This window comes from Anomaloglossus baeobatrachus, chromosome 8 (assembly GCF_048569485.1).
Source record: "Anomaloglossus baeobatrachus isolate aAnoBae1 chromosome 8, aAnoBae1.hap1, whole genome shotgun sequence".
NCBI classification, from domain to species: Eukaryota; Metazoa; Chordata; class Amphibia; order Anura; family Aromobatidae; genus Anomaloglossus; species Anomaloglossus baeobatrachus.
Window position 1 is genome coordinate 236107930 of NC_134360.1, and position 14718 is coordinate 236122647.

Consider the following 14718-nt stretch of genomic DNA (forward strand, 5'->3'; position numbering starts at 1 on the left):
AGCAGTGAGCCAGTTGAGTGTAGAGTCCAGGGAGCTCGAGTGAGGAGCAGATCCCTGGAGCCGTGCAATCTGACAGCGTCCGCGCAGTGGCTACAGACGGGGGAGAACGGTCAACTAGGAGTGCTGCCTGAAAGCCAGCTTCAGCTAGGGAGTGCAACGGAGTGGGAAGTAAGGAGACTGCTAGAGAGCACCAGGCCCAACCGGGCGGCAGATCCCGAAGCGGGGATAGATTCAACTTTCTTCTGCTAAACCTGCCGGTGTGGGGCTCTTAAAGCCCACACCACAACACTACAAAAGCCGCAGCCACGTAACCACAAGTTAGGGCCCATAGGTCATAGGAGGCAAGAGGCTGGAGTGGCCTGGTCCGGGGAACAAGCACACGGCAAAACAAGAAGGGGAGAGAGGCTTGGAGCATCTTCCCTGGGTGACCCCCATAGGGACTCAAAGTCGGGGTTACCCCAAACCACCAAGGGCTAAGGAAGGCGAGTCAGTAGTCACCCTCATAAAGTCAGCCTGAAGGATACCTGGTTCCCATCTGGTTCATCCCAGCTACGCCCGGGCTACTCACCCTGCCATCAAATGTGAGTAAAGCCCTTGAAAGACATTTCTGCCTGTGTGGTTATTCTGCGACTTGTAGTACTACGCATCTACACCGGGCCCTGGGGCTTGCCTCACTCTCAGGAGGCTACTACATCTGACTGCACATATCATCAGCCCCAGGCACCCCTAACCTGCAGTGGCGGTCCCCACTGACCGCAATACTGAGAGTGGCGTCACGATCAAAAACCGAAGATTCCCTACCTGTGACCAGCACCAGCTACGTGGAGTCCCTGAAGGTATGCACCGATACAACACCGGTGGGGCTTCACAGTGCCAATCATAGCATTCCCATAACCGTGCCAATCATAGCACCCCCATAACCGTGCCAATCATAGCACCCCCATAACCGTGCCAATCATAGCACCCTCATAACTGTGCCAATCATACCACCCCCATAACTGGGCCAATCACAGCACCCCCATAACTGTGGTATTCACAGCACCCCCATAACTGTGCCAATCATAGCACCCATATAACTGCCAATCATAGCACCCCCATGACTGGGCCAATCACAGCACCCACATAACTGTGCCAATGATAGCACCCTAAAACTATGCCAATCATAGCACCCCCATAACTGTGCCAATCATAGCACCCCCATAACTGTGCCAGACATAACACCCCCATAACTGTGCCAATCATAGCACCCCCATAACTGTGCCAATTATAGCACCCACATAACTGTCAATCATAGCACCCTCACAACTGTGCCAGCCATAGCACCCCCATAACTGTGCCAATCATAGCACCTCATAACTGTGCCAATCATAGCACCTCCATAACTGTGCCAATCATAGCACCCCAATAACTGTGCCAATGATAGCACCCCCATAACTGTGCCAATCATAATACCCACATAACTGGGCCAATCACAGCCCCCACATAATTAGGACAATCATAGCACCCCCATAACTGTGCCAATCATAGCACTTACATAAGTATGCCAGCCATACAACCCCATAACTGCCAATCACAGCATTAGTGTTTTAGTCAGTCAGCAATATCAGGCACATTAGTCCATATTAGGGCCCCTGACAGCGGTGCCCATACCATAATGCGGTTGTTGCCGGCACCTATTTGTCTGCATATACATGGGGCGCAGTGATAGAACACAGGATCCACAGTCTGGTCACACTGAGAGGACCGTACCCCCGACCTCGCTGTCACCCCCCCCCGGCCTCACTGTCACCCCCCCCGGCCTCACTGTCACCCCCCCGGCCTCACTGTCGCCCCCTGGCTTCACTGTCGCCCCCCCGGCCATGTCACATGAGTAATGTAATTGTTGTACACTGTTTGCAGGTGCATCTGCTGATGCTTGTGTGTATTGGTATAATATAATAATTTTTATTTTCCTTATATGGCGCCAACATATTCCACAGCGCTGTACAGATTGTCACACAATCCCTGTCCCCATTGGGGCTCAACATCTATTTTCCCAATATTAGACACATACTAAATAAGCAACAGGCAAACCACTGCGTCGCCCCTATATATGTGTATATCTGCCTGCGCCTGTGCGTCTTCTGTGTATATAAGTGTGTATCAGTGTCTCTGTACTAGTGTGCGTTATATATTTCTGTACGTGTGTTTTATCTTTCTGTGCATGTGTGTGTTATCTGTCTTTATGTGTCTGTGTAGTGTTTTCTGTTTGTTGTGTCTGTGTATATGAGTGTTGTTTTCCTGTATACAGTGCTGGCCAAAAGTATTGGCACCCCTGCAATTCTGTCAGAGAATACTCAGTTTCTTCCTGAAAATGATTGCAATCACAAATTCTTTGGTATTATTATCTTCATTTATTTTGCTTGCAATGAAAAAACACAAAAGAGAATGAAACAAAAATCAAATCATTGACCATTTCACATAAAACTCCAAAAATGGGCCAGACAAAAGTATTGGCACCCTTAGCCTAATACTTGGTTGCACAACCTTCAGCCAAAATAACTGCAAACAACCGCTTCCGGTAACCATCAAGGAGTTTCTTACAATGCTCTGCAGGTATTTTAGACCATTCTTCTTTGGCAAACTGCTCCAGGTCCCTGAGATTTAAGGGGTGCCTTCTCCAAACTGCCATTGTGAGATCTCTCCACAGGTGTTCTATGGGATTCAGGTCTGGACTCATTGCTGGCCACTTTAGTAGTCTCCAGTGCTTTCTCTCAAACCATTTTCTAGTGCTTTTTGAAGTGTGTTTTGGGTCATTGTCCTGCTGGAAGACCCATGACCTCTGAGGGAGACCCAGCTTTCTCACACTGGGCCCTACATTATGCTGAATAATTTGTTGGTAGTCTTCAGACTTCATAATGCCATGCACACGGTCAAGCAGTCCAGTGCCAGAGGCAGCAAAGCAACAACAAAACATCAGGGAACCTCCACCATGTTTGACTGTAGGGACCGTGTTCTTTTCTTTGAATGACTCTTTTTTTTTTCCTGTAAACTCTATGTTGATGGCTTTTCCCAAAAAGCTCTACTTTTGTCTCATCTGACCAGAGGACATTCTTCCAAAATGTTTTAGGCTTTCTCAGGTAAGTTTTGGCAAACTCCAGCCTGGGTTTTTTATGTCTCGGGGTAAGAAGTGGGGTCTTCCTGGGTATCCTACCATACAGTCCCTTTTCATTCAGACGCCGACGGATAGTACGGGTTGACACTGTTGTACCCTCGGACTGCAGGGCAGCTTGAACTTGTTTGGAGGTTAGTCGAGGTTCTTTATCCACCATCCGCACAATCTTGCATTGAAATCTCTCATCAATTTTTCTTTTCCTTCCACATCTAGGGAGGTTAGCCACAGTGCCATGGGCTTTACACTTCTTGATGACACTGCGCACTGTAGACACAGGAACTTTCAGGTCTTTGGAGATGGACTTTGTAGCCTTGAGATTGCTCATGCTTCCTCACAATTTGGAGTCTCAAGTCCTCAGACAGTTCTTTGGTCTTCTTTCTTTTCTCCATGCTCAATGTGGTCCACACAAGGACACAGGACAGAGGTTGAGTCAACTTTAATCCATGTCACCCGGCTGCAAGTGTGATTTATTATTGCCAGCACCTGTTAGGTGCCACAGGTAAGTTACAGGGGCTGTTATTACACAAATTACAGAAGCATCACATGATTTTTCAAACAGTGTCAATACTTTTGTCCACCACCTTTTTTATGTTTGGTGTGGAATTATATCCAATTTGGCTTTATAACAATTTTTTATTTTTTTTTCATTGAAGACAAATTAAATGAAGATAATACCAAAGAATTTGTGATTGCAATCATTTTCAAGAAGAAACTGAGTATTATCTGACAGAATTGCAGGGGTGCCAATACTTTTGGCCAGCACTGTATCTGTGTTTTTGTTTCTTTATGTTTACATATGTTGTGTTGTGTCTCTATATGTGTGTGCGTCTGTATAAGCATGGTGTTGTGTTGTGTGTCTGTGTATACGTGCGTTGTGTGTTTATATGTACTTGTGTTGCACTTTCCTGTATCCCTGTGATGTTTTGCATTGATTCCCATGGAATATTTGGTAATTAAAGTTCCCATACTCCGCTCCCACGCACGTATCAGGGGAGCCCCGTTACACAGTGCTGTATTGTATATGGGGTATTAGCCATACGGCACAGACAGATGTCCACGTTTTATAGATGTGTCAGTTGATATTTCTGCATTTTTATAGGTTTGGGAATAAAGGGAAACATCTGAGGGGCTTCGTTCTTTCATATCTTCACTTTTTCTCATAGAAGATTGAGTCCCGGGGATGAGCCCAGAGATACAGATGGATACAGATACTGTATATACAGATAGATACAGATGGATACAGATACTATATATACAGATAGATACAGATAGATACAGATGGATACAGATACTATATATACAGATAGATACAGATGGATACAGATACTATATATACAGATAGATACAGATAGGTACAGATAGATACAGATACTGTATATACAGATAGATACAGATAGATACAGATGGATACAGATATCTATATACAGATAGATACAGATGGATACAGATACTATATATACAGATAGATACAGATGGATACAGATGGATACAGATAGATACAGATATACAGTGCAGGACAGCTACAATCTATTAAAGGGATATCACAGTGTAATAAATACCACTGTATGATAATCAGTTACAACTCTATACATTTTGTATCACTCTGTTTTCCCAATCTCTTTTTGCTCTGATGCAATAGGAAGGAACAAACATATTTTCATGCATATTGCCTCATAATAACTTCTGGCTAGTCTGCGGTGGTCTAGGTGGACACTGATCTAATATCTGTATACCTGGTGGTCGGGGGTAGTGCAGTGGGCTAATATGTGTATACCTGAATTTCTTGGATCTTGAAGGGGGTTAATATCTGTATACCTGGGGGTCTAGAGTAGTGAAGGGGGTTAATATCTGTATACCTGGGGGTCTAGAGTAGTGAAGGGGTTCATATCTGTATACCTGGGGGTCTAGAGTAGTGAAGGGGTTCATATCTGTATACCTTGGGGTCTAGAGTAGTGAAGGGGGTTAATATCTCTATACCTGGTGGTTGAGGGCAGTGAAGGGGGCAAATGTCTGTATACATGGGGGTCTATAGTAGTAAAGGGGCTTAATATCTGTATACCTGGTGGTCAACAGTAGTAAAAGGAGTGAATATCTGTATACCTGGTAGTCAAGGGCAGTGAAGGGGATTAATATCTTTATACGTGGTGGTTGAGGATAGTGAAGGGGGCTAATGTCTGTATACCTGCTGGTTGAGGATAGTGAAGGGGGCTAATATCTGTATACCTGCTGGTTGAAGATAGTGAAGGGGGCTAATGTCTGTATACCTGCTGGTTGAGGATAGTGAAGGGGGCTAATGTCTGTATACCTGCTGATTGAGGATAGTGAAGGGGGCTAATGTCTGTATACCTGCTGGTTGAGGATAGTGAAGGGGGCTAATGTCTGTATACCTGGTGGTTGAGGATAGTGAAGGGGGCTAATGTCTGTATACCTGATGGTTGAGGATAGTGAAGGGGGCTAATGTCTGTATACCTGCTGGTTGAGGATAGTGAAGGGGGCTAATGTCTGTATACCTGCTGGTTGAGGATAGTGAAGGGGGCTAATGTCTGTATACCTGCTGGTTGAGGATAGTGAAGGGGGCTAATGTCTGTATACCTGATGGTTGAGGATAGTGAAGGGGGCTAATGTCTGTATACCTGGTGGTTGAGGATAGTGAAGGGGGCTAATGTCTGTATACCTGCTGGTTGAGGATAGTGAAGGGGGCTAATATCTGTATACCTGCTGGTTGAGGATAGTGAAGGGGGCTAATGTCTGTATACCTGCTGGTTGAGGATAGTGAAGGGGGTTAATGTCTGTATACCTGCTGGTTGAGGATAGTGAAGGGGGTTAATGTCTGTATACCTGCTGGTTGAGGATAGTGAAGGGGGCTAATGTCTGTATACCTGCTGGTTGAGGATAGTGAAGGGGGCTAATGTCTGTATACCTGCTGGTTGAGGATAGTGAAGGGGGTTAATGTCTGTATACCTGCTGGTTGAGGATAGTGAAGGGGGCTAATGTCTGTATACCTGCTGGTTGAGGATAGTGAAGGGGGCTAATGTCTGTATACCTGCTGGTTGAGGATAGTGAAGGGGGCTAATGTCTGTATACCTGCTGGTTGAGGATAGTGAAGGGGGCTAATGTCGGTATACCTGGTGGTTGAGGATAGTGAAGGGGGCTAATGTCTGTATACCTGCTGGTTGAGGATAGTGAAGGGGGCTAATCTCTGTATACCTGGTGGTTGAGGATAGTGAAGGGGGCTAATGTCTGTATACCTGCTGGTTGAGGATAGTGAAGGGGGCTAATGTCTGTATACCTGCTGGTTGAGGATAGTGAAGGGGGCTAATGTCTGTATACCTGCTGATTGAGGATAGTGAAGAGGATAATTAAGTGGGTTCTGATGATTTAGGGCAATAAATGGATTTAAGCTTCATATCTCATGTCCCTGGTGACCTAGGGCAGTGAGGCTTTTAATTTCACTATATATGGTGGTCTGGGACAGTATTAATGTTAATTTTCTGATCCCTGGTGGCCTGAGGCAATGAAGGGGATAAGGCCAGTGTCCCTGGTGTCCTAGGGCAATAAACGAGTAATTCTAAGATCCATGTTGGTGGACTGTAGAAGGGACACAGAGGGATAGCCACTCGCTTGCTATAGCTGGAGGCTGAATATTGACTGATCAGCTTCTTCTTTCCTTTGTGCGCTGATCAACCTTTTTTTCAGCAGGAATTGGGCTCACAGAAGTTGTCAGTTCCCTTCCCCCACTGTCTTTGGTCTTAAGGATATACAACATGCATTACTTACCAGTGGGAATGAGCTCAAAGAAGCAATTCTCCCAGATTACAGAAAATATGAAACTGGGAGCTCGAAGGATAACATGCAAAAAAAAAAACCAAAACACATTTTGAAAAATAAGTTTTCAAGGTGATTTCCACTTTTTTAACAAATTTAAAAGAAATAAACTAACTGTGCGAATGGTCTGTAATAGACTAGTTTTGTATCTACAATTCCCCTGCAGGATTATTGGCTTCCATGTTTGCAGACTCTGTGTAATGTGATCCTGCAGCTATAATCACCACTAGCCTATAGTCCGATGGACCCCAGTGCAGAATTTAGATCCCCGCCATCTCCTGTGTTTTTCTTGGGACATCACTGCAGCTCTCACCCTGTGATACAATGTACAGTGTCAGTGTGCAGCTTGTGTAACAGTGGAAATTTGGTGTTCTCTAAATAACTGAACACAGCCATTAATGTCTAAACCACTGGCAACAAAAGTGAGTACACCTCTAAGTGAAAATGGCCAAATGGTGCCCAATTATCCATTTTCCCTCCCCTATGTCATGTGACTCATTAGTGTTACAAGGTCTCCGGTGGGAATGGGGAGCAGGGGTGTTACATTTGCTGTTTTCGCTCACTCTCTCCCTCATACTGGTCACTGGAAGTTCAACATGGCTCCTCATGGCAAAGAATTCTCTGAGGATCTGAAAAAAAGAATTGTTGCTCTACATAAAGATGGCCGAGGCTATAAGAAGATTGCCGACATCCTGACACTGAGCTGCAGCACGGTGGCCAAGACCATACAGCGGTATAACAAGACAGGATCCACTCAAGGTCAACCACAGGAGCTGAGTGCACGTGCTCAGCGTCATAACCAGAGGTCATCTTTTCAGAATAGACATATGAGTGCTGCCAGCATTTCTGCAGAGTTTACAAGGGTGGGGGTCCGCCTGTCTGTGCTCAGACCATACACCGCACACTGCAGAGGTTATAGGTGTGGGGGGGGGGGCTGCCTGTCAGTGCTCAGACCATACACCGCACACTGCAGAGGTTACAGGGGTGGGTGGTCCGCCTGTCAGTGCTCAGACCATACGCAGCACAACTGTAGAGGTTACAGGGGTGGGGGGTACACCTGTCAGTGCTCAGACCATATGCAGCATAACTGCAGAGGTTACAGGGGTGGGTCGTCCACCTGTCAGTGCTCAGACCATACGCCGCACACTGCAGAGGTTACAGGGGTGGGGGGTACACCTGTCAGTGATTAGACCATACACCGCACACTGCAGAGGTTATCAGGGTGAGGAGTGTGACGACATGGACTCTCATGGGTTAAAGTTTCTTAACATTCAGCCAGACGTATTGTTCTTTTGTGTATTAACTCATGTTTGCTTAGCTATTGTTTCTCCAGACCCTTCCAGTAATCATTGTAATGTAGTTGTGTATGGCTAATGTGATTACCTTAGTAGCCATTGTCTAGTCCGTGACTTGCCAGCTCCATGTAGATATCCTCAGTCTTTCTACCCACATCATTTAAATGAACATTATCCATGCAGCTTGAAATTCCTCCAATGGGAGAAGCAATCTTGTCCAACCAATCCGATGAGTGTACCCAAGTGGAAGGCTGTGGCTATAAAAGGGATTTCTTTAAGTCACCAGATTGTTGATGGATGTGCATGATCCAGTCTAAGCTCTTAGGAGCTGGCTAGAGGATCAGGATACCTTGTGGCTTCAATCTAGGGACTTCGGTTCCGGTTGGAGACCATATCCACAGTCTAGGGATTTCGACTTCGGCTGCCAGGATTATATCATCATACCAGAGACTACTTAAGGAGGAAACCCAGGTTGGGACAAATCGGTCACCTGGTACAGACTTGGCAGACCTCAGCCAGCTTCCTAAATCTGGCGTTATTCCAGTCACGGTGGGTGCCCGCCGAAAGCGGGGTGCAGCTGGATTGGAGTAATTAGCCCTGGAACATCTGAGGCATGGACATTCTAATCCCTGGTGAGCCAGCGGAAGGGTGAGACTCTGTTGCCTGTTACATTTGTGTTTTGCTGGTTATGTGTTATGTGCCGTTAATATTTTGGGGATCCAATAAAGTCTAATTATTGTGATTCCCTCACCCTGTGTTGTCCGAGTAGTGTTCCGCCCACGGTTAAGGAGGTTGTGTGTTCAGTTGGGATGAGCCCTGAGCCACGCTGTCTTTCTAAAGGTGGCTGGGCCAGAGGACGAGAGCACCCACTGAGCCCCGTGTCTCCACAATTGGTGGCAGAGGTTATCAGGGTGAGGAGTTCATCTGTCAGTGCTCAAACTGTACACTGCACTCTGTATCACATTGCTCTGCATGGCTGTCATCCCAGAAGGAAGTCTCTTCTAAAGATGATGCGCAAGAAAGCAGCAAACAGTTTGCTGAAGACAAGCAGACTAAGGGTATGGATTACTGTAACCAAGTTGTCATGATGTGACTTGTTGGATAATGAGGGATAGGGGCTCTTATGCTGTTCCTCACGCTAGGAGGCCCTATGCGATCCCTAATCTCAGGGATATTCCTGATGGTGGAGACGCCTAAATCCCATTCCTGGCCCTGCATCTGGTCAGATCTAATTGATATTCCCCTCCCCTTTCCACCAGGGAAGGATAGGACAGGAGTGGAACGTTAAACACAGATGAAGACATACAACAGGAAAACCAAAACTCTGACACAATGCACACACACACAGGGTAGGACAATAAGAGATACAGGAGGAAACCAAGAGCAGGGAGGAAACTAAAAAATTCAACTGGGGTAACCTCAACAACCGCACAAAGCAACAAGAACTATAACCACCAAATAGTCTGGGACACCACATCAGACCAACTAAGATAAACTGTAGCTGGTATATCATGATGGACCCACCAGTATATATAGGCAGGGAGCAGATGTGATAGGCTCTCTCACAACAGTTGATGAAAGAGAGCAAACAAGCAGACCAGCAGAGATTATCTCTTGCGAGCCTGCCTATGAATCGGCACAGCAGTTCGATGCCAGAGTCTGCCTGTGTTGCTCTCAGACATCTGAGAATCTTTCAGGCAGAGTGTCAGAATCTGCAATCTGAACAGGACCTGATGCCGCCATGACAGTCGGCAAACTTAGTGAAAATTTCCATGTGACACAAGTCCTGTGGTCTAATGAGATCAAGATAAAAACTTGTTTGGTTCAGAAGGTGTCAACTTGTGTGGCGGCTCCAGATGAGGAGGATAAAGACAAGTGTGTCCTGCCTATAGTCAGGCATGGTGGAGGAGTGTCTTGGTTTGGCTGGTTTGGCTTGCATGAGTGCTGCCGGCTATTTGGGGCTACAGTTCATTGAGGGAACCATGAATGCCAACATGTACTGTGACATACTGAAGCAGAACAGGATCCCCGCCCTTCAGAAACTGGGCCACAGCACCCCCTGTCACTAGGTGACCTTTGATCTCGGATTTAAGAAGTAAGAAGAATTGAGCACCTATCAGCCTTATTTAACAATACGATGGACCATTTTGGCAGTATTTGTGTCAACTAGTGATGGGCGAACTCACAGATATCCGACATCGGCGGAATTGATCTCGGATATCTGGGCAGATGCCAGTACCCATATAAGTCTATGGGGACCAGAATCCGGCACTTAAAAATGGTGGTAGAAGGGATGAGGGGATTAGAGCAGGCGCGCTGTTCTTCCCGAGTCTCCAGCATGGCTGTAACGGCTTTTAGGTAGCTCACTATTCTTCCAGGCCGCTCATTTACCTTCATGCATATTCACTGCTTCCTCTGCCCACAGATGCAAGGACTGCTGGTGGGCGGGGGGAAGCAGTGAATATGGATGAGCAATAATGAGCGGCCCTGGGAGAAGTGTGAGCGGCCTGGAAGCAGTAACAGCCACATTGGAGACTTGGTAAGTATAGCGTGCTTGCTTTATTTTTATTTTTCCTTTATTTGTTTTTTATTTCCTGAGTTGCTGGATCCGGATCATTATCCAGAGTCCTGTGCGAACTCTGAGCCCCGGTCCGGCACCAGGATACTTTTGAATCTGCGCGGATCCAGACTTTTACAGTATGGGTCTGCCCATCACTAGTGTCAACGTCTTGTTTAGTATGTGCATTAGTTGATATATATCTTTGGACTACTGCTTGATATACGGAAATATGAACAGAACAGGGCGGGACAGGAACCAGGAATACAGAACTATCTCTGGCAGTGGTCAGCAGACAGGAGGGGGAATAAGAAGGGTGTAGTACTTTCCCATTGGTTGTAGTTGAATGATGGTAACTTCAGCTGGAAGACACACGCCACCTACAGTCAGCCAGTGATACTACAGGTCCCAGGAAAACCCAGCTTAGTGCATGAGCGGAGCCTTCGCCCACCAGAGCCACTGGCACCGACTCCTCTCCCATCCCCAGCACTATCCACGGCGGGAACACGTCGTTGCCTGGCAATCGGAGCAGAAGTCGCAAGAGCGGACTCCGGTGGGGACATGACACACACCTCTTAAACCACCACTATCTTGTTAAAAAACTGAGGGTAAAGGTGCTGGACCAGCCAAATTATTATTATTAATATTATTATTTATTATTATAGCGCTATCAATTCCATGGCGCTTTACATGTGAAAGGGGTATACATAATAGGGAGAAGTACAATATTTATAAACAATGTCTCCAGACCTAAACCCTAAGGAGCATCTGTGGAGTCTCCTCAAATGGAAGGTGGAAGAGCGCAAGGTCTCTAACATCCACCAGCTCCGGGATGTCATCATGGAGGATGGAAGAGGATCCAGCGGCTCCTGTGAAGCTCTAGTGACCTCCATGCCCCAGAGAGCTAAGTCAGTGCTGGAAAATAATGGTGGTCACACAAAATATTCACACTTTGGGCACAATTTGGCCATTTTCACATAGAGGTGTACTCACTTTCGTTGCCAGCGGTTTAGGCATTAATGGCTGTGTGTTGAGTTATTTAGAGGACACCACATTTACAGTGTTATACAAGCTGCGCACTGACACTGTACATTGTATCACAGGGTCAGATCTTCAGTGCTGTCCCATGAAAAGATATAATAAAATATTTACAAAAAAGTGATGGGTGTACTCACTTTTGTAATATACCAGGCTGGGAGACATACAGAATATGTACCCTATCCTTGTAAATATGTCCTCCATCCTGATATATATGACTCCCATCCTTTGCTTCCACCTGGTATATATGTCCTTATACTGGTGTCATGCCTCAGTTTCGGGACTCGATCCAGTAACCTCTTGCTGTATGGTTGGGTTCCTTCTCTGTTGACTGACAGCCTGGTCATTCTCTGTGCAACTGCTGATGGTTGTTTTGTCTTTGCTTTGCTGCTATTCGGGTGTTTCTCACTTTCCTATTTTGTCCCTGTTCTGTCACATTACGGGTGGGGCTATTTATACTCACCTTGCACCAGTCTTCTTTGCTGGCTCTAGATCTTGGTGGATGTTGGCTAAGGATATCCAGCCCTGCAAAGAAGGGATTTTGCTAGGCAGAGACCAGTTATGCTCTGTGTTTTATTATTTATCTTCCCAACACCTTTCCTCTGTCCTCAGTGAGAGTCAGCGGTGGATGCTGCACAGCTGCGCTTCTCTGCCACAGTTACTCTCTGCAATTTGTACTGATGAGTGTTATGATCTGGTAACCATGGACGATCACGAAAAATCCCATTAATAAGGAAAAAACAAAACCACAAGAATAGTTGGAAACTGAGCTGCCCGCAAGCCCCTATCTATCAGACAACACTGGAAGTAGCAGTGGGATGTTCCTAACACACCTAGACACCTTGTCACTGCCGGAGAAACTTGCTACACCTCAAAGATAGAAATGAGGAATCCTAACTTTCCTCGGAGCAGTTCCCAAATAAATAGCAAGCCCCCAACATGCAACAACGGTGATGTAAGAAAACACAATACACAGATAGAAAATCTAGATCAGCAAAGGTAAGGCCCGACTTACTAGATAGAACAGGACAGATAACTGATTGCGGCCAGCAAAAAACCCTGAAAAAATACCTATCTCATGATAGGACAAAAATACTAAGACCACATGGTCTCTCCCCCACTATATCAGGTACTCTTGTGCTAGACACTTTAAACAGAACTGCAGATATAATGGGAAGAAACAAAATCACAGAACAAATAATATTCTAAAGTGCAAATAATCCAAACATGAACAGAGAGCAAGCTCCCTTTCTTGCTGGAGGGACTGCCCTGCTCACAAAAGCAGAAAGACAGATTCTCACATACAAGAAACCAAACACAGAACCAAATAGAATATGCAGAAACACTTTTAAGTGCAAATCCAGCAATTAAGCATAGAAACAGTAAACTTATCTGGAGTAGATTCAGGCACCAAATAAAATGGGAAAAACAGAAGCGAAAAGTCCCAGCCATCTTCAGAAGCAGGCAGGAACATTTAACACCGGTGATCGCCAGGCACACAATGCTCTCCTAAATAAACAAGGCTGATCTGCAATAGGATTTCCTGGATTCCCAATTAATTCCATCACCTGTCTGAATCACAGACTCAAACCCAGCTTCACTACCATTCCTGGCCACCAGAGGGAGCTCCACACCAGCACCCACTCGAATGACATTCACAACAGATGAGGGTTCGAGGTGTAACAAAAAGTCTATTTTTTTGGATTGCAAGCTCTTAAACATTTTTTTGTTTCACTGAGACCTAGAGTCCCAAGTTTTGATTCATCAGTGAAAAAGAGGAGCTGAATTATACTACTTGGAATCATTAGTTGCAAAAATCTACACGCCCTTCAATTTTGTTTAGGCATATGATTAGGAACAAAAAAATAGATCAATTCATGGCTGAGATTACACTTCCTTCTTAATTGGGTTGTTTTTCTCTAGGTCGATTCCTCCTGGGTCACTGTATACGCTGGTATGAATTTCACGCAGGAAGATATAGACATGAATCATATCTGGTATTTCCACACCATAATCCTTGGATGCAAGGGACATGACAGTTTCCGATTTTACGTAACAGATGGGGAGCACAACCTGGCCCCACAAACTTTTTTCATCTCCATTTTAAACCTAGAGAAAGGTAAGTTTTCTGGGCCGGGGACTGATGTGGGATTATATCGGTCAGACAGCGATAATATTGTATTATCCCATGAATACAAGACGATTCTATGTCTCTGCTGAGTGGAACAAATACCTCGGGATCCTTCAAAAACAGTTGTGCTCCGCAGACATGCAAATTACCAGAGTGTCCATTATCCGCAAAGCTGAATCAAGGAGTCAAGTTTACAAGACGGCCGACAATCGAGTGTCTGTTTTCAATGACCATTCCGACGGGCCATCTGTACTGATGTCATTTCCATGGAGACCAGTCACCAAGTCCAATTATTCCAAATAATAGCCAAAAAATTTTCCCACGTGTGTGGCAATTACCCCCTTGTCTAAAGACTGGTATGTAAAAAAAATAAAGGAGAAAAAAAAGGAAAAAAATCTAATCAATGAAATTAGGATATTTTAAAAGAGAATTTCTATAATTTGTAAATAAAAAAAACAAACAAAACAGTTAAATAAAAAAATTGATTGTATATAAAATCCTTAAACGTAAAATAAACCTAATCAACCGAATAGATATTTTAAGAGATAATTTCTATCACTTCTAAATAAAAAAGAAAACTGTAGAAATTAAAAAAATAAATAAAATTCTGAAATGTAAAAATTATATGAAATTAGTTTATAAATTCTTAGAATTTATTTAATTTTTTTTGTAATTATTTTGTAAAATACAGTTGACTTTTCAAATGCAAAAATGTATC

General features: G+C 44.9%; 1 protein-coding gene across 1 annotated transcript in view; it reads left to right on the plus strand.

Moving 5' to 3' along the window:
- Positions 1-14718, plus strand: part of LOC142248935 (FRAS1-related extracellular matrix protein 1-like) — a 204932-nt gene that overhangs the window by 116434 nt on the left and 73780 nt on the right. Inside the window, exon 23 of the mRNA XM_075320403.1 lies at positions 13793-13988. Coding sequence (XP_075176518.1) covers positions 13793-13988 — 196 coding nt within the window. The remainder of the gene's footprint in view (positions 1-13792; positions 13989-14718) is intronic.